At 42.0% G+C, this 26,495-nt stretch overlaps 1 protein-coding gene across 2 annotated transcripts; it reads right to left on the bottom strand.

The window, feature by feature from the left end:
• Window positions 1-207: 207 nt before the first annotated feature.
• Window positions 208-22,469, bottom strand: LOC119053117 (vitamin D 25-hydroxylase). 2 transcript variants are annotated; one of them, XM_037150599.2, is made up of 5 exons: window positions 22,214-22,469; window positions 13,423-13,564; window positions 7,974-8,606; window positions 6,820-7,149; window positions 208-5,972 (listed from the first exon to the last, which is right to left on the bottom strand). In XM_037150599.2, exons 1-5 carry the CDS (start codon window positions 22,436-22,438, stop codon window positions 5,797-5,799), a joined length of 1,506 nt encoding a protein of 501 aa, XP_037006494.2. In that variant the 5' UTR covers window positions 22,439-22,469; the 3' UTR covers window positions 208-5,796. The 2 variants fall into 2 exon arrangements, with proteins under 2 accessions (XP_037006494.2, XP_037006493.2); XM_037150598.2 differs by having other exon boundaries at window positions 7,974-8,657.
• Between the last annotated feature and the right edge of the window lie 4,026 nt (window positions 22,470-26,495).

Genomic DNA, 26,495 nt, shown 5'->3' on the forward strand with positions numbered 1-26,495 from the left:
AGAATCTTTTGTCTTGCTGCCATTCTTCGCGCCTCTTGTCCCCCCAACCCATTTGTTCTAGGTAGGTGGTCGAGCCCCAGTTGATTGCTCCGCGGGCTGGAGCAGGAAAGACATCTCTCAATGCCAGAGATTTGTGAAAAGGAAACAAAATGTTTATTTAATGCTATTCAGGCCTAATGCCTCCACTAAAATATCAAAGTCCTTTAGGGTATACACCTACACCCACACAGCGCTCCCTTCTCCCACTGTCCCAACTCCGGGTACCGTAAATCAGGAAAAGAGCACAGGCCCCTTTTTCAGGCTGCTAGCACCATCAGCTGTGTCCCTGTGCAGGATATCTCATTAATCCAGTCATGTGGCACCTTCTCATGGTCCACTGGCAAGAGTTCTTTGTACCCAGTTCCAGCCAAAGTCTCTCCTGCTTTTTCAGGCCCCGCGGCCAAAGGGAACACCCCAAAGCCGCGTGGGCCTCTTCTACCAAAGTTGCAGGTGTTCGCACTCCACCAAAAGCATGTGGCTTTCTTCTTCACCTGGCCGCAGGGATCTCCATTCTGGCAAAGCTGCGTGGTTTTCCCTTTCACCTGGGAAAGAGGGGGGTCTGCACTCTGCCAAAACCACGTGGTTCCCTCTTTCACCTCACCAAGAGGGAGTCCTCACTCTGCTGAAACCGCATAGCCCTCTCCTCACCTGGGCAGTTATCCCCTCATGTCCTGGAGCCCATCTTTTCCAAGCTCTTACACCAGTGCTTCTCACTTAGGGGCACAGCCCCTAGTTACATCTTGGGTCCAAGCCACTCCCTTCTCCCTGGCTCCAAACTTGGCCACTGCTATTTAACATATCTATGAAACCAATTAAAGGTTATAGATATGTTAAGTAACCATTCCAGAGGTTAGCTGCAAAACTGTTGCTATGCAAAACAGCTCTCAATGGCCCTGCTCCATTCGTCCCTTGAGGGGGGAGGGCATCTTATATGTCTCTCCAATATTCCTACACATTTTGAATTCTGGACACCATTCCAAATTTTTTTGGGGGGGCCTCCCCTTGGCTGCACCCTGTATCAGAGACAGGGATTGAATCTTTATGGGTGCTTTATTCAGATGGCCTGGGATCCAAGAAGACAGTGGGTTGTGTAGCCTAAGAAACCATCTTACATTTCCTTTCACGCCAACCTTTTAATAAGGAGAAAGAAGTATAGGAAAGGGATTTGGAATTCAGGAAAGAGGTTAATCAGATAAAAGCTGCAGTCTGGCAATTTCCCTAACATCCTTTCATCTTTTGACTGGTGATTTTCTACCTGGGTCCTGTGTCCTGGGTGACTTTATCTCTGCCTGGGGCCACGGGATGTCTCTCCCAGAAACATGTCTCTCTGAGAAACTCGATAGTTCAGATAACATCTTGATTGCTTAGGGTCTCTCCTGGAGCACAAAGGTGGACTTGCTTGCGGTCTCCTGGAGTCAGGGTGGGCTGTACCTTCAGTTCTGAAACAGTAGCTCTTTACATACACTAACTACTAAGCTTATTAACTATTACCTAAAACTAAAATTTGTCAACTCTTCAGCTCCCCCAGAAGGTTACCACTGTAGAAGAAAGTACGACATTCCAAGATCATTTCTGCAGGTCTCCTCCTCTGTTGAAATCTTGGCCCTGTAATTCTTCTTTACCTCTTTGTCATGCACTTATCCCCCAAATTCGTATGTTTAATTCCTAACCCTCAGTACCTCATATTGTGACTACATTGGAAAACAGAGCCTTTTAAAGTGGTAATTAAGTTAAAATAGGGCCATTGCAAGGGCCCTAATTGAATGACTGGTGTCCTTATAAGAGGCAATTTGGTAGGGATGTTATATAACTTTTTGCCTCTGTAGATGAATGAGACTGACATATATTTTCCTTTCTTTATATAGATAAGCATCAGGTACCAAAATTATCCTAGCATAAAAACAATCAGTTGGGCAGGTCTCATTTCCTATTCTGTAGAAATCACTGGTGAATTCATTTAGACCTAGAATGCTCTTTGTAGACATTTTAAAAAAGAATTATAAATTAAATTCCTTTGTTAGTTAGAGGACTATTTAGATTTTCTATTACTGCATGTGTCAGTTTTAGAAAGTTGGAGAAGAGCTTCTCTTGAGACAGTATTTTATAGAAGCTGCACATTAAAATCATTTGGGATCTATCCTCAGAGGTTCCAATTTAATCTGGGTATTAGTACTTTGTAAAAAAGCCTTTTTTTAATTTTAAAGAATATATTGTTGATTGTTTTGGTTTTAATTTGTTTATGTATTATATATTTACTATATATTTTTATTTATATATAATAAATACAATTACTGGTAATCAAAATTTTAATGAATAAAAGAAAAACACAGTAAGCTATCTCACTTTCACCCCATCCTCTTCAACACTTTTCTGTCTCTTAGAAATCACATCTTCATTAGTTCCCCATTAATCTAGTTAGTGCTTTTTATTCAAATACAAGTGTATAATGTGCATTTATACACACACATTCTTATTCTCCCATCATACAAAAAAGGAAAGATATTTTATATATTGTTCTTTGTATTCATTATCTAATGTTAAGAAATCACCCCAAAATATCCTGGTAATAATCATTCATTGTGGTTTTTGTCACTCAAGAATTTAGAAGTGGTTTGGCTGGGCAGTCCTTGCTCAGGATGTCTCATGAGATCACAGTCTGTGCTAGCTGGGTCTGCAGTCATCTAAAGGCTTGAGGAAAAGCCACTTTCAATGTGGCTCATTACCTGGTTGGCAAGTTGACCATGGCAATTTGTGGGAGGCCTTGGCTTCTCTCCATGTGGGCCTCTCCACAGGTCTGCTTGAGTGTCATCAGGGCCTGGTGACTGGCTTCCCGCAGAATGCTCACTCAGAGAGACCAAGGTGAAAGCTGCAATGCCTTTGACAGGCCGTTAGAGTCTCACGGCATTACTTCCATCACATTCACCTGGTCACACAGACCAGCCCTGACTCACAAGGTTCTACATACCAGGTGAAGATCATTGTGGGTGTTTCTGGAGGCTGGCTACCCCATTCTGGATGTTTGTTTTTCTTTTTCTGTTTTAACATGATTTATCCTGGAGATCTCTCCATATCTCTACTTACAAAACTTCCTCGTTCTTTACATAGCTGTATAATATTCTATTGCAGGATATACCATAGTTTATTTTACCATTCCTCTGTTGTTTACAGTAGCTTTGTTTTGTTGTTCTATTATAAGTGCATCAGTGAATAATGGCACTTCATTATGTTCCTTCATTATGTATTCAAGTTTATCTGTGGGGTGTATTCCTAAGAATTAAAATTGTTCAGTCAAAAGATGAATACATCAATTGTATTTTTTTGATAGATATTGCCAAACTACCCTTCCAAAGGAATGTCTGACTGCCCTTTCATTAGCCATGTATACAAGTTCATGTTTTATTTAGCACAAACTTGCCAATTCCAAGATTTTTGCCAATATGATAGATGAGATATTTTATCTCGGTAAAGTTTACATTTGCATTTCTTTTATTATGAGAAAGGTTTAGTTATCTTTTTAGATGTTTGCAATGTGACATGTGTGTATGTGAATTGTCCACGTCCATTGGCCAATGTTTTCTAACGCAGTGTTAGACTTTTTCTTCTGTATTCTTATGATACTAAGGAGATTAGCCCTTTGTGATAAAATTTGCTGCTTTCTTTCCAGTTTGTTTCACTTATGGTGTTGTTTGCCTTGCAGAAGGTTTATATTGTTGTTTTTCATTGTGTGTTATATCCTGTGGTAGTATATAGCTATATAAAGAATGAGGAAGTTTTCTGTGTAGTGTTATGGAGAGATCCCATGATAAATCATATTAAACAAAAAAAAAAAAGGAAAACCAACATACAGAATGTGGAGCCAACTTCCAAAAGTGTACCAATTTTCTTTTATGACTCCTGGATTTTCAGTTACAGTTGGAAAGGTTTCCTCATTCCAAAGTTAAAAAAGTAATTCACTCATGTTTCTGGCACTTTTATGGCTTTGTTTTATATAAACTTTTGAGCCATTTGTAGTAGATGAAGGCATATGCTATGAGAGATACATTCACATTTTTAACTGTTTTCCAAATAACTACAGAGTAGTCCCAATGCCAATATCATCTGTTAAAAAGTCCACTGACTTGATATTCTTCTACATATTTTATTATTTGACTTTCTTTTCTATCCCATTTTTCTATGTATTCATGCAATTATTACACTATTTTAATTTCCAAGCTTGGAGGCGGCAACTATTCATGAGCCAAGTTACAAGAGCATAAATTTTTACTATACAACTTCAGAAAAATAATATTTTTAAAAAGAAAGCTAGCACTGGAATATACATACCAGTTTGACCAACACAGGCACAGTTTATACTTATTTACCTGGTATAATTGTTAACAGAACTCCCTCACTCTCAAGTTACCCTGGCTCCAAAGCATGTTTTTCAGATTTGAATAGTTTTATCTTTAGAAAAATGACAGTAATCTGAGGAAATGCCTAAAGCTCTTTAAAAGTCAAAAGAATTCAATCTTTAAGCCCTGTGAGTGGTTATGGAAAATAGTGTAACTAGGGAAATTGTGCCTACAAAGAACTGTTGAGCCCTGGCTGGTGCAGCTCAGTGGATTGAGTGTGGGCCTGCAAACCAGACAATTGTGGTTCGATTCCCAGTCAGGGCACATGCTGGGCTTGCAGGCTGGTTCCCTGCAGGCCAGTTCCCAGCAGGGGACCCACAAAAGGCAACCATACATTGATGTTTCTCTCCCTCTCTCCTTCCCTTCCACTCTAAAGATAAATAAATAAATAAATAAAATCTTTTAAAAAATTGTTGTGTGTTGTTTTCATTTTAAATACATTATTGTAATTCTCTATCTATTGAACTGCCACTTTGGGGATGAATACTCAGGGGTTACAGAGACCCCCTCATTTGTAGGAAGAAGGATGCGATTCTTGGTTTTTTTTAGCCTCAAACAGAGGACATTTTTTCACTGCTTTCAGAGAGAGAAGGAGAGACAGAAACATTGGTGTGAGAGAGAAGCATCAATTGGTTGCCTCCCGTATGTATCCAGAGGGGGATCGTATAAGCAGGGACAAGATCAAACTGCAACCTAGGTACGTGCCCTGACTGGGAATTGAAGCCACAACCTTTCAGTTACGACAACGCTCCAACCAACCGAGCCTCACTGGCCAGGGCAGAATGATGCATTTCTTATGAAGACATAGTAGGGAGCAAGATTGGGAAGCATTGGCAGGTTCTACATTAAATAGATAGATATTTCTTCTGTCAGCTGCCACCATGTCTAAAATATCTCTAACCCAAACTCACCTGAGTTCTAATTTCTTCTTTAGTTCTGTATTAAACTGAAGTAGCACTACACAAACTATTAATAACAATACCTATCAGAAGGAAGCTGTCATTGGCATTTGGCAGCAAATCCCCTAGGACAGGAGCAAGATGGAGTCAAAGAGCGATGAGGGCCCCTGGTCCTCAACAAGAGGCTGAACAGCCAGGCTCTGCCTAAAGCATCCGTCGCAAATCCTGGTATCTTATGTGACACCTGTTATGTGCACCTTTGTCTTCCTCAACAGGTAATTCTATCTCAGAAGTCATAAAAGCTTGAAAAACATCAGAGCTGATGCTTATTATTGCCTGGTATTGTTTTTAAAGTTGCATCTGCGTTAATTGGCTTTATGGCTTTTGTCCAAACACACACGCCGATTAAATGAGGTTCAGCGGTGAGGCAAACATCCAGCCTTGTTCCACACAACATCCATGCGCTTTCAGCGTCTTTCCACACAGATGAGGTAGGGCTGGGGCTGCAATGTCATGCCTAACCTGGGCTTCAGATCTGGAACCAGTTCGTCTGGGAAATGCAAGTGAAACCGCTGAAGCAAGGCTGTGAAAAACAGGAACATTTCCATCCTAGCCAGCTGTTCTCCAAGACAATGTCTTTTTCCTAAACAGAAAAAAATACTCATCATAATTCTTTAAAAATCCACAATATTTACCCAAACTTATGTCTTATATATGGGTGCCACTCAGGAAATCTGGAATTTAAAAAAGTTAGAAGAGGTTATTCTTATTAAAGAATTTTCTTAAACTCCAAAGAATAGAAGTTGGCTTTTCATCTCCCGGAACCCATTTCTTTACCTTCTTTTGTCAAATCGTGGACTTGTGGAAACTTAGTGGTCTGTCCCCCACTTCCCTTGCATGTTGCAACAGAGCCTAAGATATGCCATGAAAGCTCTAATTAGAAGTGTGCTGTTTTGTTCTATAGATTCAAGAGAAGATCATTTCATTTCAAATGACTAAAGGTATGCACTTCCCAAATTAAAGAGCTTCCAGTCCATCTTCCACAGGTCTTGTGATCTGCGTACTCCTTGGCCACAGAAGCAGTACTGTTGGAGGTGAGGTACAATTAACCGGGAACCAAAAGTACTAGATTCCAGTTTCACTTCAAATTATGAGTCATTCCCTTCGCAGGGTCTCAGTTTCTCAAGTTACTCGTTACCGACTTTCTAGCTCTTGGAGTTGTGATTACAAGCCAAAAGTCCACAGGCAAAAAAGTTTCAGAAGCCAGAGCTCTCAACAGTTTCTCTCTAAATACTAAATTCTGGTTTATTTTGAGTAGAAATAGCTGTTAATGACCTCTAAGTAAACTATTCTCTCCTTTTAGAATCAATGCTGTTTTCAGAGTTGGAATACGTAAATCTACAACAGAATACTTCAGATTAAGATGTTACAGTAATGAACCATCATTGTACTCTGAACTAAAGTTATGCCCCATGTTCAAGTTTTCTTACCTAGAGAAAATGGAACCAAAGCTTCCTTCTTGGAAAAATATCCACTGCTGTCCAGAAATCGCTCAGGATAGAATATTTCTGGGTCTTTCCAGTACTTTTCATCGAAGTGTACAGAATAAAGATTTGTAATTACTGTTGTACCTTTAGGGATGGAATAACCACGTACAACTGCATCTTCGGAGGTTGCATGGAAAATCCCTAGTGGCACTATATTACAGAATCTTAAAACTTCGTGCAAAACTGCCTCAGTATAAGGCATTTTGCATTTGTCGTCCCAAGAAGGCTTCCCACTGGGTCCCATAATTAAATCAATCTCTTTCTGAACTTGTCCTGTCAGAGAAAAAAGTGTTCAACACATTATGCAATGCTTAAAAAGTAATATCTAAAGTAATTTCCCTTTGGGATAAGACAAGGGATACTTATAATAAGTCAGCAGGGTGTGGGCACACCCAGATTCAGATTTTTCATGATCTGGGAGTCCTATTTAAATATATATACCACGTATCTGGTACTACCAGTAACCAATGCTCTGAGTAACTTTGTTCTGAAAACCACATTAAAAGTAATAAAAATCATTAAGTCTAGAATTGGAATAACACCTTAGTCTCAGCAAGGAAAACAGTGAAGCATGAAACTTGAATTAAAACAACCAGGTTTCAGGTCCCAGCGCTGCTGCTCCCAGTGAATGAGGCTGGACACGTCAGCCACTCATGCTTTTCCCCATCTGTAAAATGGGCACAGTCGAACCTACCTCTGAAGTTTTCACATGAATTGAGACAGTAGATTTGAAAACTCTTTAGAAGTATTCCCATATTTTTCAGACTGTAAGACACACACCCCCTCACCCAATTTGGGAGGAATAATGGTTGTTAATGGTGCTGTTGAGTTCTGTTTACACTTACATTGATGAAATATTATGTTATTTTTATTCTTCAATACTTTGCCACATTTTTTACTTCAAAAATTTTTTTCCTATTTTCCCCCTCTAAAACCTAGGTGCATCTTATGGTCCGAAAAATACGGTAAATATTTTTCTTCTTGGCTCACACACAGTAGGAGTTCCCATCTAAAACGCTTTGTTGATGCCCAAAGACTCTAAAGCACATGTGAGTCCTAAATGTGAGTTCAAACCTTGATATCAAGAGAATCCTCACCTTGAATGTTCGGATAAAGGGCCATGAAAAGAATCGCCCACCGTAACACATTGGTTGTAGTTTCGGTTCCAGCAATGATGAGTTCGCCCACGGAGAAAATTAGGTTCTCTTTGGAGAAAGTAGATGACGGGTCATTTTCACCTTGGTCCATCTCATCTAAATAAGCGTCAACAAAATGCTGGGGTAACTGGGGCTTTCTGTTGATGGTAGCTTTTTCAATAAGCCTGGAGAGAAAATCATAGACCACAGCGGCATTTCGGAACAGCTGCTGGTGTTTTCCGAAAGGTAAGATGCCGATCCAGGGGAAGGCGTTATACAGGAAGACTGAGGCGCTGGCAGCGAGCTCCACGTTTTCACTAAATAACTCGATCATGTGCTGAAAATCAGTGTCTTCATAGGTGAATCGGTCTCCAAAAAGGATCAGATTGGTTATGTTTGAAACAGCATTTGTTATTAATTGTTTAAAGTCAAAAGGTCTGCCTTTGTAAGTTTCAACAGCATCAATGAAAAATTTGGTTTCTTCTAAAATTTTCGATTCAAAAGACTTTTGACCATATCCAAAATAGCGGAAGCTGTTCACAGCTAATCTTCTGTGATCAACCCATCCTCGGCCATATTTTGAATTGAGTAAGCCTAAAAAAATGTTCAAAAAATGTATCATTCCTACATCCCTGTATCTAACAGCTAAAGAGGTTATGGAGGGGGAAAAAAAAGAAATGGTTAGTCATTCCTTTCCAAATTATGTTTCCATACAACTAAAACTAGACCCAGTGGATAAGCCCTGTTTTCTACTACTCGTTAGCCATAAAATATTATACACGTAGAAAAGCTTGTCTACGGTCACCTGGGGGCAGGCAGAACAGACCTATAATTCTCCCACCACAAGACGCTGGACAGTCATGTGGAATTCAACCTGGGTGAACTAGGCCCAGGTGACTTTATTATCCAACTTCTACTCTAAGTCTAATTTACAAAAAACAAATGACTGCATGTTCTATGGGCAAAATTATATTTTGGACTAAATAAACACCTGTGATTGTGTTTCTAAAATTAGAAATTTTAAGAGACTAGATTTGAGCATACAAATGTCCTCTTGTTAAAGGCATATGTTGCCTAAGATAACTCTGGCAGAGGCAAGGGTGGCCTGAATGAGGTGTTAATGTAGTAAAAATACTCAAGCAAAAAAGAGAATATTATGGCTGAATGTTTGTATCCCAACAAAATTCCTATGTTGAAGCCTAACCCCCAACATAATAAGGAGGGGGGGCCTTTGGGAGGTAATTAGGACATGAGGGTAGAGCCCTCCTGAATGGGATAAGCACCCTTCTCAGCAGGGACAGAGCAGAGGTGCTTGCTCTGGGCCATGTGAGGATACAGGAAGAAGGTAGCTCTGGAGAAGCTGGGAAGCAGGCTCTTTTCAGACATCAGATCTGCAGGTACCTTGACTTTGACTTCCCAGCCTCCAGCTCTGTGAGAATAAATGTCTGTTGTTTAAGCCACTCAGTCTACGGTATTTTTATTATAGTAGCTCGAACTAAGACAGAAGGCAAACATGAAACTCCAGCTTCTAACATTCATATTTCTTGCCTTATAATTTCTGACTCTCCATAAAATACTGTGATGTTTTGATGTGGCTGCTATGGAATAGTTTCCCTTTAAATTAGTTACCAAGGGGAAAAAATAGCTTTAGCACATACATTTATGTAGCATGTACTTTATTCAAAATTTCATTCATAACTGGTATGTAAGTGCACCTATAATGAAAAATATCATGCTCTCTTTTCTATACGAGGTACCTTTGTAATCTATATTCCAATAATGTTTGTATAACAATATTTTAATTTGGAGCTGTGCACAAATCTTATATTCCTATATTTCATTCTCTTTCTACATTCTCAGATAACTGTTCATTCAACAAATAGTAAGTTGGTCCAAAGGTTGTGGTTATCGTTAAGCTGATTAACAAGTACTCATTCCATACATACTTATGTCACACCTACTATGTTCCAGGCATCTTTTTATATGTCACAGATATCCCAGTGAACAAAAGCAGCAAAAGGTCCCTACTCTCATGGACCTTGCATACTAGAGAGGAGAAGCAAGTGAACAAATAAATGATTCGGCAAGGAAGCAGATACAGGGCAGTCAGGGAAAGCCTCACTGAGAAGGTGACGTAAGTGAAGACATGGATGACAAAGCAAGTCCAGCAGCTCTCTGGGGGGAAAGATCACTGCTGGCAGAGGGGGCAGCTAACCTAAGGGAAGGGCACTGAGATGAAAGCAGGCCCTGTGGAAATATATGTGTAAGTGACACATGTACAAGAAGGTACAGAGGGGCCTTGTTACAACCCTACACTGGCCAAGTTGTACTCTTGGCCAACTCTTCCCCCAGAAGTGGGCTAATGGTAACTCTGGTTTCTCAGTTCCAAGTTCAATGCACATGTATCTTAAAATAGCACACAGTTTTCTACCTATTTTTCTTTTACTAGTTTTTGAAAACCTTAAGTTCAATGCTTATTTTATCTTTATTTATAATAGACCAAACTATAAATTTATAGCTTTGAAAAAGATAAAATATAATTTACCCCAAATATTACTCTGATCATATCACCTTTCATTTTCATAATTTCTTTAAAGGTCTTCTGTTTCAATTGTGGTATAATTTCTTCTTTTGCCTAATTATTATTTAGAAAATTATTTCAGAGGCTGGAAATTTGAATTTGATTTATATTATTGCTTTCAAGTATCGTTATTCTCTGTCCTAAGAATTTGGCATTAAAAAAACTAGTGTTTTCTTTGTATTAGTTGATTTGCTTTGTGAAGTAATATATGGTTAATTTTTATGTTTTTCTTCTCAATCAATATCTTTTTAGTCAATCTAATCAAGGTATTATTAAGTTCTTCTTTAAAAGTAAGCGTGAAGTGCCCTGGCTAATGCAACTAAGTGGACTGAACGCTGGCTTGCAAAACAAGAGGTTGCCAGTTCAGTTCCTAGTCAGGGCACATGCCTGGGTTACAGGCCAGGTCCCCAGTAGGGTCCCCAGTAGGGGGAGCACGAGAGGCGACCACACATTGATGTTTCCCTACCTCTCTTTCCCCCTCCCTTTCCTTCTCTCTAAATAAAAATATTTAAAAAATAGAAAAGAAGGGCTGCTTCAGGTTCTATAACTGTATAAGCACTCTCACCAAGTACCCAAGACTGGCTTCAAAAAGCACTTTTGACTCAAGTGTGCATACACTTGAGTGTGTGTATTCCTAACTTGTCTCACAAAACCTGCACATATTAGTAAGTGCTAATTCCTTAAGACATTATTTACACTATTTATTAGAACTCGATTACAACAGTAGAATTAGCAGGTACATGTCTGAAATATAGGGATGGGCAAAAGTAGATTTACAGTTGTTCATATGGAAAACAATACAGTAATTAATAAATAATAAATAATACACAAACAGAGTTTTTCATACTCACAACTGTAAATCTATTTTTGCCCACCCCTGTATGATTGTGATATAGCCTTAAAGTCCTCAAACACTAGGGTCTGTAGCTTAAATTGATTAATACTTTCCTGTTAATCCATACAATATAATCCAAACTCTATGTGCTAAATTTACATAAGAAATGCAATTCAAGGGACTTCCGCCAAGATGGAGGTGTAGGTGGAGACACTGTGCCTCCTTGCACAACCAAGTTTAAAAACAACAAAGTTTTAGCAACAAAAATGTAGCCAAACCACAGAAAATTGAACTATATGGAAGTCTGACAACAACAAACCCTTCAGCCAAACTGGTAAGAGGGGCAGAGCCAGCAGCAGAGCAGGGTCGGGCAGGAAAGATCCACCGGACTGACCTGGGCGAGCGACCCAGGCACACGGGCAGCCATGTGTGGATCCCAGGTATGGAGTAGCAGCAGGCGGACCCACTGGGGGCGCAAGGTGGCCGGCTGACTGAGGTCACACATTCGCACACAGATAAACCAAGCGAAGGAGCAAGCAGTGAGACAGACTGCACAGGCCCCAGCAGCGGGAAGTGGCAGAGGGGACTGCTATTGTCCCCCTCTAACCCTGCCCCCACATACAGCGTCACAAACCAGAGACCTGGGTGGCCCCACCCTGGTGAACATCTAAGGCTCTGCTCCTCGTACCTAACAGAGCGAACAAAACAAAACATTATGGCTCAAGAAGAACTCAAAGCCCCAGAGCCCATAACTCTAAGCGAACAAGAAATTGCCACACTTTCAGATGCACAGTTCAAAACACTGGTGATCAGGATGCTCACAGAACTGGTTGATTTTAGTCACAAATTAGAGGAACCTATGAAGGCTAAACTAATTGAAATGAAGGGAAATGCACAGGAAACCAATAGTAATGGAAAGGAAACTGGGACTCAAATCAAGGGAGTAGACCAGAAGGAAATAAAAAATGACCAAACAGAAAAATATGAAGAAACAAGAATTTTTAAAAATGAGGAGAGGCTTAGGAACTTCCAGAACATCTTTAAACGTTCCAACATACGAATTACAGGGGCACCAGAAGGGGAAGAGGAACAGCCACAAGTGGAAAACTTATTTGAACAAATAATAAAGAAGAACTTCCCCTATCTGACAAAGGAAATAGACTTCTAGGAAGTCCAGGAAGCTCAGAGAGTCCCAAAGAAGTTGGACCCGAGAAGGAACACACCAAGGCACATCATCATTACATTAGCCAAGATTAAAATGAAGGAGAGAATCCTAGAAGCAGCAAGAGCTAAGGGGACAGTCACCTACAAAGGAGTCCCCATCAGACTGTCAGCAGATTTCTCAAAAGAGACCTTACAGGCAAGAAGGGGCTGGACAGAGGTATTCCAAGTCATGAAATCCAAAGACCTACAACCAAGATTGCTCTATCCAGCAAAGCTTTCATTTAGAATGGAAGGGCAGATAAAGTGCTTCTCAGATAAGATCAAATTCAAGGAGTTCATCATCACCAAGCCCTTATTATATGAAATGTTAAAGGGACTTATCTAAGAAAAAGAAGATAAAAAAGATGAACAGGGAAAGGACAGCAAACTCACAGTTATTAAGAACCACACCTAAAACAAAAGCAAACTAAGAGGACAGCTAGATCAGGAGCGAACCATAGAAATGAAGATCACATGGAGGGTTAGCAACAGGGGAGTGGAAGGAGGAGAAGGGGGGAGAAGGTACAGAAAATTAGTAGCATAGATGATAGGTAGAAAATAGATAGGGGGAGGGCAAGAATAGTATGGGAAATACAGCATCTAAAGAACTTGAGACACGTGGCCATAAACTAAAGGGTGGGGAATAGTGGGGGAGGGGGTGTGCAGGGTGGAGGGGAATGAAGGGGGAAATAGAACAACTGTAATGGCATAATCAATAAAATATATTTTTTAAAAAAGAAATGTGATTCAAAATAGTTTAGCAATCACTAAAAAGGTGAAAATAAACATACCTCCCATTTTGGTCATCTTCACAAATAAAGGAAGGCATGGTCGGTCTGCAAAAATTTCACTTTGATGAACAAGGCACTCCTTTACTACATCATAGCCATTTAGAACCACAGTTGATATACCTCCAAGATCTAAACTGAAGATCTTTGAGAAGAAAAGAAACACAACATTTAAATGGCAAAGTATATGGAGAAACATAACCATAGAAATTAACATGTACCAAGCCAGTTCTCCCAGATTTGTTACTTCCCTGAAAATGTAGGCATTTATGACTCAACTAACAATGTTTAGAGTGCCTTCTCTCAACAAGGCATATCAAACACTATGATTCCATTATGGATTCAATGTCCAAAGACAATCTTTTCAGTGGTATTAATGGAAGGTGTACCAGACTGAGAAGGCCTGGGTTCTAATTTAAGCTTTGCTATTAAACAGATATAGGATGCTGTGAGAACCCTTAGCATTTTGGGGGGCATCAGGGTTGTCACAGAAAATACGGTACTTGATGTAGATGCTTTTAAGATTCACTCCAACTCAAAACATTCAATGACATTGAGGAATTTGTTTGCATTACCAAGACGAGTGGAGAGACAGCACCATCTACATAGTCTTTATTACTCCAGACTTAGGTAGGGAAGGGGATTGCCAAAGGCATGAGAGACAACTTTGAAGTACAAACATACTGTAACTAGGCCCATTGGTATTTGGGTCCCTGAATTCTATGCAGTTGACAAAGCAGGCCCTAAGGGAATATGACATAGGAAGAAAGGCATTGTCAAAAATCACAAAAATTCAACTGAGTAAATTTGAAGATCTAATTCACGTTATTAGATGATTCATGAATTGAACAGTATCCCATCCAGCAAGCAAAAGGAGCTCCAAAGACCTGTAGAAAAGGAAAGGATTTTAAAGGCAGAGAAGAGGTAAGAAAAGGAAATCATTGTTTCAGGCAAAGTCACTCTCCTAAGTGGAACAAAGAACTACCCAACACTTTATCTAACTAGTACTGAAATGGTAATTTCACATTGACTAGTCAAAGTTTAGGTTCCTGGCGGAGGTTGAAACTGAGTTAACTTAGGTATTATGTCCTGGTTTGCTGACATGTTTTTTTTTTAGCAGAAGTGACTCCCTTTTGGGCCTGCTGTCTCCTTTTAACAGTATTTGCCATATAGGCACAGGTGGCTACCCCCCATCTAAGGGGAAGGTCCAGACAGAACACCCATGCTATGCCTGTGGGAGCTTCTCACCTGCTTTAGCTCAGGTTCACTTACAATGTCACACCTCTTATAGTCCCAATCTAACTAGGCCCATTAAGGCACTAGTCCAGTGAGAGAAGAGTGCTACCTTATCAGTGGGATGCAAAGAACACTTATCCCCATCCTCTGAGGAGTTGGCTGAGGGCTTTTTTGGAGCCAAAATACTGAGTAAAGCCTCATCTCAAACAAAACAAAAGGCTTGGCAGAGAGCAGAAGTTCAGCAGCAGTAGTTGCAGCAGCAATAGTGATGAAAACTCCATGTAGGAACAGAGTCAACCATCTGAGCAAGGGAGTCTTTGGCACAAGAATAGGCCCTGCCAACTGAGCGGCAGGCACACCCAGAACCTTGGGGAAGGAGCATGGACTGCCTGCCATGAGCAGTGGTATCAGTCAAAAGCAGTGTTGAAAGTTCCAGCTGAGCAAAGGTGGGACTTTTTCAGTTCCCAGAGCAGAAATGAAATGGTCTGAAAAGGAAGCATTTACCCAGAAGTGCCATTTTAGCAGATATAAAGGAAAACCTCCTCCTTCTGTGTGTCTCCTCTACTCCCAATACCCTACTACAGGGGTCCCCAACCTCTGTGCTGTAGACCAGTAAGGGTCCCAGCTCACTAGGAACCAAGGCTGCACAGCAGGAGGTGAGTTTGAATGTGAAGTGCCTGAATCATCCTGAAACCATCCAACCCCAGTGCATGGGAAAATTGTCTTCCATGAAATTGGTCCCTGGTGCCAAAAGGGCTGGGGACTGCTGCTCTACTACACTTTTTTTTTTTTTAAGCATTTTACTTATTTTTAGAGAGGGTAAGGGAGTGACAAAGAGAAGAAGAGAAACATTAGTGTGTGATTGCCTCTCACACCTGCCCCACTGGGGACATATTCCACAACCCAGGCATGTGCCCTGACTGGGAATTGAACCAATGACCCTTTGGTTTGCAGGCCGGTGCACAATCCACTGAGCCACACAAGCCAGGGCTCTTCTACACTTTTGACACCATATGTGTGGGTTTTCCACACATCAAGCAATTCTGGGACAATAGTTGGGTGTCCTACAATGTAACTCAATTCTGAGTTACAGTGCCAGGTTCCACATATTAAGAGATCAGTGCCACCCTGGTTGGTGTGGCTTCAGTGGATTGAGCACTAGCCTACGAACTAAAAGTAGCTGGTTCAATTCCCAGTCAGGGATCTTGCCTGGGTTGTGGGCCTGGTCCCCGGTTGAGGGTGTGTGAGAGGAAACCTATCAATGTTTATCTTTCACATTGATGTTTCTCTCCCTCTTTTTCTCCCCCACTTCGGCTCTCTCTAAAAAATTTAATGAAAAAAATTAATAAAATCTTCAAAAAAAAAAAAAAGATCAGTGCCACAAGAGTTCTCCCCCACGTCAGATGCCAATCACAAGTCCAGGTCGTTACCTGTGCTTCTGACTAACAGGCTATAAATCACGAGTTTGCATGACCTTCTCCTCAGGTTCAATTAATTTGCTAGAGTGGCTCACAGAACTCAGGAAGATACTTTACTTGCTAGATTTTAGCTTTATTATAAAAGGATATAACTCAGGAACAGCCGTGTGGGAAGCGTCCATGCCCTTCCAGCCATGCTGCCCTCTGCTCGCCCCCACGTGTTCACCAACACGGAAGCTCCGCAAACCCGGTAACCTGAGGACTTTTATGGATAGTTTATTACACAGGAGTGATCAATTAAATCACTGACTACTGGTGACTGATTCAACTTCCAGCCCCTCTACCCTCTTCAGAGGTAAGGGGAAGGGATCAGACTGACAGTTCCAACCCTCTAATCCCGACTGGGTCTCCCAACAACAAGCTCTCATTCTCTGAGCTTTCTAGAAGTTACCTCATTAACATAAACTCTGGTGTGGTTGAAAGGGAATTGTTATGAATTAAAAAAAAAGACACCTTTATCCTTTATCACTCTTAAGACTTAGGAAGACTAAAGCCTCCAAGGGCTTTATGTGCTGATTAATAGACAAAGACCAAAATATATATTTCTTACTATAAATCACAATATCACAGCAGAGATAATAAAAAGGGTCCCATTAGTGAATAGCCAATGGTCCTGATGTAGGAAACAGACTGATGATTTCACAAGGATGATAAAAGACCCTGGGATTGAAAACTGTTGATATGAAGGCAGAACAAATAGGAGTCATATTTCAGGATAAACTGTCAGGCTGTGGGCACTAGGAATTACAAAAACCAAGGAGGATCCATGCCTGAGAACACTGTTCTACAATCCACTTTTACTCAAAAACTTGAAATGTCCTTGTACTTGAGGGTAAAACTGGGGAAACTATTACTAGAACTAGCATCTATTCTGTATTTTGCTGTATTTCAGGTGTTTTGGTAAATGTTTGCATATAAAACTGAAAACTTACCCTTAAACTACTTTAATCTATAAAACGATCCAAATGAAGTTTGTATGTTCTCTGATTTATTCAGTAATTTTTAGTATTATTATGGGCTAGTTATGATGCAGGCAGAGATGGAAAACAGGGGCACATGATTACTTTCTTTGTTCTCCAAAAGTTAGTCTATGATCTTCAAGCCTCTTTTCCTCCCTCAAACCAGCCCTACCCACAATCTTCACTGTCTCAGTTAATGACCACTCCATTTCTCCTTCAAGCTACTCAGGCCCCAAACTACCCATGAGCTGCTCATGTTGACTCATTTTTTTCCTCCCAAACCCACATCATCGGTCAGTAGTCGTGCTGTTACCACTTTGACTCAAGGGGTGTCCAACCTGCAGCCCAGGATGGCTGTGAACGCGGCCCAACACAAAACTGTAAATTTACTTAAAAACATTATATGTTTTGTGATTATGTGTCATAATGTATTTAATGTGTGGTCCAAGACAACGTTTCTTCCACTGTGGCCCAGAGATACCAAAAAGTTGGGCACCCCTAAACTGAGGACAACTTCTTCCCACTTCTTTCACCAACACTCTAACCCAAGCCACCTGCGTTCTCCCCTGTGCCATTAGCACAGCTTCTTGTCTCTTTCCAGGTGGTTCTCAGCGTGGCATGCTCCGGCTTCATGCCCTTCGTACTTGTTCTCTTGGCAAGGAATGCCCTTCCCCTAGATATTCCAATAGCTTGCTCTCTCATTTTCTTTAAGTCTCTGTTCAGATGCCTTCTTTGCAGCGAGGCCTGCTCGGACTAGCCCATTTAAAATTTCACCCCTTAGTATTCTCCATCTCTCTTACCCTAATTTAGCTTACTTCATACTCTGAACTTTAACATATTGTATAATTTACTTATTATGTTTACAGTGTCTGTCTTACCTCCTTCCTCCCATCCCCACCTGGGGAGAAAAATAAGCGACATGATTTGCTTTGTTTACCTCTATGTCTGCACACCTAGAACAGTACAAAACATAGATGATAACTGATAAACATATGTTGAATTAGTGAAGAGTGGTGGAGGCATACATTTAAGCAGATTATTAGCCCTGGCTGGTGTGGCTCAGTAGACTGAGTGCCAGCCTGCACTCAACCAAAGAGTTGTTGGTTCGATTCCCAGTCAGGGCACATGCCTGGGTTGTGAGTGGGTCCTTAGTGCAGGGATGCACGAAGGGCAACCACACATTGGTGTTCCTCTCCCTCTCTTCCTCCCTTTCCCTCTCTCTAAAAATAAATAAAATCTTTTTTTAAAAAGCCAGATTATTACATGCTAATTATTACGTACATGGGTTAAGTACTAATAACAGAGGAATGTGAAAAATGCTGTTGATGAAAACTGATAAGTAATTGCCAGACACTTTTCACCTTTACTTGAGCTGTTTCCTCACTTAGAATGCCTCCCTGACTGCCGTGCTGCCCAAACCATTCCAAGTCCTCAGGGACCTCCTCCAGGAAGCCTTCCTTGGAGCACGCTCGCCCTCTCCTCTGACCCCCCACAGCACATGCTTAGAAGCTCCCAGAGCACTTATTTAATACTCCCTGAACCACAAACATTCACATTCTTTTTTTTCAAAGATTTTGTTATTTTTAGAGAGAAGGGAAGGATGGGAGAAAGAGGAAGCACCTATGCATCAGAGCTACAGCGATTGGTTGTCTCTTGCACACCCCCAAATGGAGACCTGGCCCGCAACCCAGGAAGGTGCCCTGACTAGCGGGCAAGCACTCAATCCACTGTGCCACATTGGCCAGAGCCAGAAACATTCATATTCTTGTCTTCTGTTTGCCTGCTAAGTTATAAATGCCCTAGAATAAATGATTCTAAGTGTTTCATCTTTGAACCTTCCATAGAATCCTGTTCAGTGCCTTGCATAAAAGTCTCAATATGGTTACTACATATTGTAAATGATAAGTTGTCAACTCCACTTGCCTTAAAGTAATTATTTTATGGTCCTATGTGTACTACCTGAAAATACTCTGTAAAAAACATTTGTTTACCACTTTATTAGTTAGGGAATGTTTCTCAAAATTTGAATTAAGATTAAAGTCACTGTAGAAGCTGACACATTCAGAGTTAATCTCCAAGGAAATGGTAATTCTTGATGGGGTACATTTCTATTTCAGACTGCCTTTAAAATGAATGCATAAGATCTGAGGACTGGTTGTCTTCAATTATAAAGGAGAACTGAATTCACAGACTTCATAAAGTAGATGTCACTTGAAGTGACTGTCATTTCTCATAAGCTATTTTCAAATCCAGGTTTCTTAAACGAGCCCACATCCCCAAATTATATAGTCAGATAGTGAAAAAATAAGATTGCATTTACAAATAAACCCTATAAGCAACTTTCTACAATCTTCCAGTAGTACTTCTCCCACCTCCAAAAAAGGCATAGTACTAATATTATACCTAGTATAGGTATTAATACTAGCTTGCCCGCTAGTCAGGGCACCTTCCTGGGTTGCAGGCCAGGTCTCCATTTGGGGGTGTGCAAGAGGCAACGGATCGCTGTAGCTCTGATGCATAGGTGTTTCCTCTTTCTCCCACCCTTCCCTTCTCTCTAAAAATAAATAAAATCTTTGAAAAAAAAGCATGTGAATGTTTGTGGTTTAGGGAGAATTAAATAAGGGAGTATTAATATACTAGTATAGTGTATTAACAACTTAACACTAACTTTGAGATTTTGTCAGAATTGGGAAACACCTCTAAGATAATGGGAGACCTTTAAGGATATTTCACAAATAAGATAAAGATCAAATGCTGCTATAGTTTACAGAGTTAATGTTAGGTGGTATTTAACTTAAGTCTAAGGTGGAGTTAGAGTGTCTACATCTTTTCCTCTACTACTCTTGTCTATTAAAAAAGTTTGATTCTGCCACTTCCAGTAAACAGCCCTCTTTGTAAAGAACTGTGGCAGCCTAAAATAGCTGGACCAACAACACACACACACACGGTTCATTGATGCCAAATTCTTAAATCCATTGAACCAAATCTACCTATCTATCCCAAGATAAGTTTTTCAACATGTTTCTAATTTATGTATTTATTTATTTTTTTAAAGATTTTATTTATTTCCTGGCTGGTGTAGCTCAGTGGATTGAGAGCGGGCCTGTGAACCACACGATCGTGGTTCGATTCCCAGTCAGGGCACATGCCTGGGTTGCAGGCCGGTTCCCTGCAGGCCAGTTCCCAGCAGGGGACGCACAAAAGGCAACCACACATTGATGTTTCTCTCCCTCTCTCCTTCCCTTCCCTTCCCCTCTCTCTAAAGATAAATAAATAAAATCTTTAAAAAAAAGATTTCATTTATTCATTTTTAGGGAGAGGGGAAGGGAAGGAGAAAGAGAGGGAGAGAAACATCATGTGTCTCTGCCTCTGGAACATCCTCTACTGGGGACCTGGCCCACAACCCAGGCATGTGCCCTGACTGGGAATCAAACTGCGACCTTTTGTTTTGCCGCCCGTGTTCAATCCACTGAGCTACACCAGCCAGGGCAATGTTTCTAATTTAATTTGTAATATTATGATAGGATACTTAGATTACCACCTTCTGAAAAGAATGGTCATTGTAAAAACTGAATTCTTTTCAGTTCAAATATTTATGTATAAAAAACACATTCCTCTTCTGCAAGGCACCATTTCACAAAATTGGTTTAAAAACATGTTTGAATTTGTAGACCTAATAAGTTGTTCTGTAATCAATCACCAAGAACATCGGAGTAACACTTAACTGTTCTCAGTTACTATTATTCTCATTACATACACGAGGAAATATTAAGATGCAAAGATTGAAAGGTCAAATTTTTCTGATGAATGAGGATCAACCTCTAGTCTCATACTCTTACATCCAATAATTTCTCTAGAATATTATGATGCTTTTTACTAACACAGCAGAGATAAACTATATCAAATGGAAACACACTCAAATCTCGGAGAACTTGAGGGTGAAAAAAATGTTACGTTTGCTTTTCCTACAGTCAGTTACCCTTAAGCGATATAAAACATTAGTGAGCTGCAGAAAACTAGACTCATTCTTGTAAAACCTGGTTTAAAGATTTAAGCCCCAACTTGAAACACAGTTGCCAAACAACCCTGCCCTACTGTTCCTTCAAAGCACCCACCGCAGTTTTTTTTTTCCGACAATTTGATCGATTTTCTCACTTGCACTAGACTGCAACTCCCTGACCCGGGCTGTGTTGGCCTCCTTCTCCTCTCCACCCCTAGCACCCGACAAGCCTCTGCTGTGTTGCTTCCCATAAATGAACGGACTCAGAACACAGCAGGTGAGCTCAGTCGGGGCCAGCGCTCTGAAACTGCTGCCTCCTTCTGAGGTCTGCGCCCTTCCAAACAAGCTTGTGTTCGGCTCTTTCCCCCATTAGTCGGCAGTGGCGAGGCTGTCAGCTGGTCACCGGGCATCTCCGGGAGCAGTCTCCTCCTCTGTAACAGTGAGGACCAGTGGTCGTTTTCCCGGGCGCTGTGCGTTTAAAGGAATCCACATTGGAATGGAGGCTAGCCCGCAGCAGGTGCAGGGTTAAGGTTTGCTATGAGGATGCCTCTGGCCTGTCAGCACGACTCCGCTCTCCCTGAGCTGTAGGACTCCGCAACCATTTGTCATTATCCATTTATTCATTCTTTCACAATTATTTACCGGAGCCCACTTCTCTCTCTGCCCAGGAAGGGCAGACCCTGCCAAGGGCCTTCCCAGACCCTTGCTAATCCTCACAGCAAAGGCCTAGACCAGCTGTGCTCAAAAGCAAACACCCCAGAGCCTCCTATTACCTATTCACTCGGTCCTAGAATTTGGGTGACTACTTTGCAGGGGGAACCTTGGGATGGAGCCTGGGCCAGAACTCATTCCACTAGGGCAGAGCTTGTAGGCCCTCTGCGCAAACCCGGGAGCACAAGCTCTTCGGTTTAACTGGTTGGAAGAGCCCGCCCAGTGGCAGGCTCTGGGCGGGGCTCCCCGAGCCGGGGCGTGGCTTGGAGGATTTCTCCTCCCGACGCAGGAAGTGGGTTTTTCTGGTTACCAGGACAGAGGGGTACGGACTGATCCCGGCCGGGAGCGGCTGTCGGCCCACCCGGGAGGAAGGCCCAGGCCCTCCCTGCCCACGGCCCATCGGGCTGTACCTCGCCGTACACCTGGCTCTGCTTTTTCATGTAGACATGGGGGAGCTCAGCTGAGGTGGCCAGCGAGTAGATGTTGCCGATGAATGGCAGCCCCGATGGACCTGGGGGGAACCCCGACGGCCGCCTCTGTTTCAGCAGCTGGCGGACCCCCAGCGCGAAGAGCAGCAGGAAGAGCGCGCAGCCCAGAGCCCCCGCGTATGACTCAGCTCCGGGAGATTCCCTCATGGTACCGGCCAACGGCCTGTGAACCCCCGCCCAGGCGGGGCTGGGATGGCCCCCTACTCCGCCGCACCCCATTGGCCCGCGACTCTGAGGTCCCGCCCCAGTTTCAGGGCCTTTGGCCTCTCGTGTCAGTTACCTCTGTCTTTCCTGGCTCCGAGTCCTCTGCGTGGAGGTGGGTGCGGCCAGCTGGCTGTGGCTGTGGGCGAGCACCAGACCTGGTGGCACTGAGTCTGGAGGCCCTTTGCAGGGTGTTGACATCAGGGCGTTGACCACTAGTCAGTTCAACCTCCCTTACTCAGCAGAACCTGCCTCCTTTGGAACAGCCTACACAGGGTCTTTTTAGGAACCAGGTCTGCATATTTCAAACTAGAAATACTGGAGAGTTTATCAACACTGAGATCTTTAGCTGAAACCTAATAATCTTTAGACTCTCCATTAGAGAGTTGATAAAACAATAAAAAATAATCTTACTACCGATCTGTTCTTTCCTCCTATTTCGAGGCATTTTTGTGTGTGATGCCTTGAACACTATGATTATGCAATATTTAGATAATCTAAATTAAGTACACATTTTTTTCACCCCTTCCTGGTCTTCCCAAACTGGTTACTTCCTGCCAATCACAGAGGATTCTCCGTCCAGAGTTGCCCAGGGATAGTACTTACTATTCAACCTTTCTACCTCCACTACCTAAAATTAAGCAACTGACTGCCTACTTGCTATTCCTGTAGCTATTCCTGTTTTCTGTTCAGCAGTTCCTTGCAACAGAGGACATTAGCATGTGACTCTTCTAACCGCTGCCCCAAATGTGATTCAGCAGTGGCAAGACTTACAGTCCTCATTTAATAATGAGTTTATTAAAGCTCATTCATGTAACAAGTATTTATTGAATGCCTCCTACCAAGTGGCATCCTAAACAATGGAGGCATATAGGTGAAAAGAGCAAAGGTGAACAAAGTCCCCACCCTCCTAAAATTTACATTCTTGTGCAGGGGAAGAGGAATAAGTATATAAATAATTTTAAATAATCACAAGCGAATGAAAATAAAAGTGAGTTATACAGAATGCCTGAGCATGGAGAGATAATTTAGCAGGTAAGGGATGTCAGAAAATATCTCTTACAGAAGATGACATTTGAGCGATCAACTAGGAAGTTTGTTTTCCATTGCTATTGTAACAAGTTACCATGAATAGTGGCTTAAAACAACACAAATCTATTACCTTATGGTTCTTGAGCTCACAAGCCCAAAGTGGATCATCCTGGGCGAAAGTGAGGTGTTGGTGTGGCTGCGTTCCTTCTAGAGGCTCTAGGGGAGCGTCAGTTTTCGTGCCTTTCCCAGCGAGGCTGCCCATGTTCCCGGACTTGGGTCTCCTTTCCTCTTCCTTCAGAATCAGCAATGTTAGGCAGAGTCTTCTCACATTGGCTCCAACTCTCCTGCCTCTCTCTTCCACTTAGAAGCATCCCTATCATTCCATTGGGCCCACCTGGATAATTCAGGATACACTCTCCATCTCAAAGTCAGCTGTTCAGCCACCTTAGTTCCATCTGACACTTTGTTTTCCCAATGCCATGAGACCTAACATCTTCACAGGTCTTAGGTATTAGGACTTGGGCATATGTGGGCTGAAGGAGGGCATTATTCTCCCTGCTGGAGGAGGGAAACCTGAGGAAGATCTGGAGGGTAATATTCCAAAGAGAGCAAAGGCTCCCATAAATAAGCAAGCCCTTTCCTCTGAGTTTCCAGCCTCTCACTTGATAAATGTCTCAACCTGTAAGAAGATTTATGAGTTTATTTGAGCAAAACTGATGACACTTGCTGGGAAGCAAAATCTTAACTGACTGAGAAAATGTTCCAGAGAATGGCAGTTTTGTGCCTTATTTTATTCATTATAATAAAAGGAGAAGACATAGAGGGTTACATGAAATCCAGTGGTGGTAGATTAGGTTGGTGGGAGAAAGCGAAGTAGAGAAATCTGTGGGATTTGATAAAAAGTAAAAGACACATGCTTCTTTTACATTGATGGGCATAGGATAGTTAACAATACTTACAGCACACAGAAACGGTATTTGGGGAGCAAGATAACAATAAGGTGTTCTGTGGTTTATCAGTCTGGAAAAGGGATTATTGTGACATTCCAAAGGCATGTTATCAAAGATGCAAAAAGACAATAGACAGGCTCAGTTAAGGTGAACACCGAGCTGTGTCAAGAAAGATACCGGCCTAGGATGACTACCTACCATGACTCCCTTTTTATTAGGAAATTTTGATCATCCTGTGTGGTTACTTTCAGTCTCTGAGTTTGTAAACCCTCCATGTAGGGCCTCCCTTAAGCTTGGCAGGTTTAGTATGTGGCCCAGTTTTAGTCCACACTCTTTGTATATTTCTGACACAAATACACTGAAAATGAGGACAGCCCTTTAGTTAACCTTAGCGTTTTGCTTCCTAGTGTTTGAGATAGTCTTTGAGCTCACTATCTAGTATGAGGACATCCCCCAAAATCTGAAGGTATGCTTCAAAGGATCTCCAAGTATGGAGTATCAACTGATTGAAACGGGGTATGTCTCACAGGATTTTCAGCCATGAAATACCCACCTATTGCCTAGATACATATTATCTTTAAAGATACCTTACATTTCTTTCTCTTTTTTTAAATTTATTTTAGACACTTTCACAAAGAGGTTGTCAGTACATAAACTTTCCAATAGAAATGAACAAACGTGAACATCAGTCTCCAGCTGTGGGCAGCTGCTCTGCTCAGGCCGAGGATCCTCCTTGCCCAAGTGATGAGGTGGAGGCATGCACTGCCCTCTTTTATTAGCTTATCCTGCTGCCTCATGATGGTACTCAGCCATTCCATTGTTTTTTGCCAAAGCAGACATTCTATAAAATCTGCATATTCTGACTTGCACTCTTTCTCTGCACATACCACCAGTTCCATGTGCAAATTCTATCCACTCTTTTGCAAAAGCATGGCACGAGATGGAATCTTGTGAGGCTGCTCAGCACTTCGGATTGTCATCCAGGGGTCTAAGTCAATGCCCAGCCTTTTCTGTATATCAGAGAAAGGTGTGGCCTCCTGCTGTGGTGCCCTTGTCTGCTCACTGGTTGTGAGTACTGCATGATCTCTTACATTTCTTAGTCAAGAATCTTCTAGTGAAATGGGAAAATAATGTGAGAAAGTGAGAACTGACCTTAGTCCTCAGTGACTTACCAGAGGGCAGTGGAGATGACCAAAGGTGGAAACTTGGACTGCAGGTGGGGACACAATGACCCTGAGGCGCCAGGAGCAGAAGAGTATCAACCATGGGAAGCCCCGCCTGCCTTCCCCAATATCATCAGGCTTGCGGTATCTGGTCTGGTCATGACTGTTATGCAGTGCTGGTTTTCTCTTCAAGAGTGGCCCCCTTACATCATTTATATTCACAAAGAAGTAATTTCCCTTCCAAAAATATACCGTCATTCATTTAAATTAAGGGCCATTCCTTCTTTGGCATTCTCCCCCCGCCCCTGGCCCCACAACAGTAGCTGAGGAGAGCAGGAATCCTCGCAGCAGGCTAACTGCATAGAAGACAGAGGCCTCCTCCCCTCCCCAATGCCCTTTGGGGGATGATGGGAGGCGGGTCCTCAGAAATCACTAAAAGTTTCTCAGAACATGGATCCTTCCTTGTCATCATTTGTCATGGTTCTCAGTGCTCATCAAAGAGAAATAGCTCACTGCATTTGCTGCTAGTGTGAGAGTGAAAACTAATGTTTGTCTATAGAGTTTAACATGACAGGCTTGTTTGATGGAACAGGAAGGGAAGGATTTCACTGTTTTATGACAGGGACCCTGTCGTCAGTCTGCAGGGTGGAATGGGTCCCTGGAGAAATGTGAAAACCCTGTATGTGCCTCTGACATTTCTGCGTGCAGGTAGTAATGGTCTCAACAGAGGATAGTGTTGGCAGGCGGGATCAAAAACCCTGTCCCTGCAGGGTTCATTCTGAGGGCCAGTGTCAGATGAGAGTGTCTTCAGGGCTCCCTGCCAGTTCATGGATGGCTGTGACCTGAAAGCCTGGCCTG

This window comes from Artibeus jamaicensis, unplaced genomic scaffold (genome assembly GCF_021234435.1).
Source record: "Artibeus jamaicensis isolate MK-2021 breed Jamaican fruit bat unplaced genomic scaffold, CSHL_Jam_final contig_797, whole genome shotgun sequence".
Classification (NCBI taxonomy): Eukaryota; Metazoa; Chordata; class Mammalia; order Chiroptera; family Phyllostomidae; genus Artibeus; species Artibeus jamaicensis.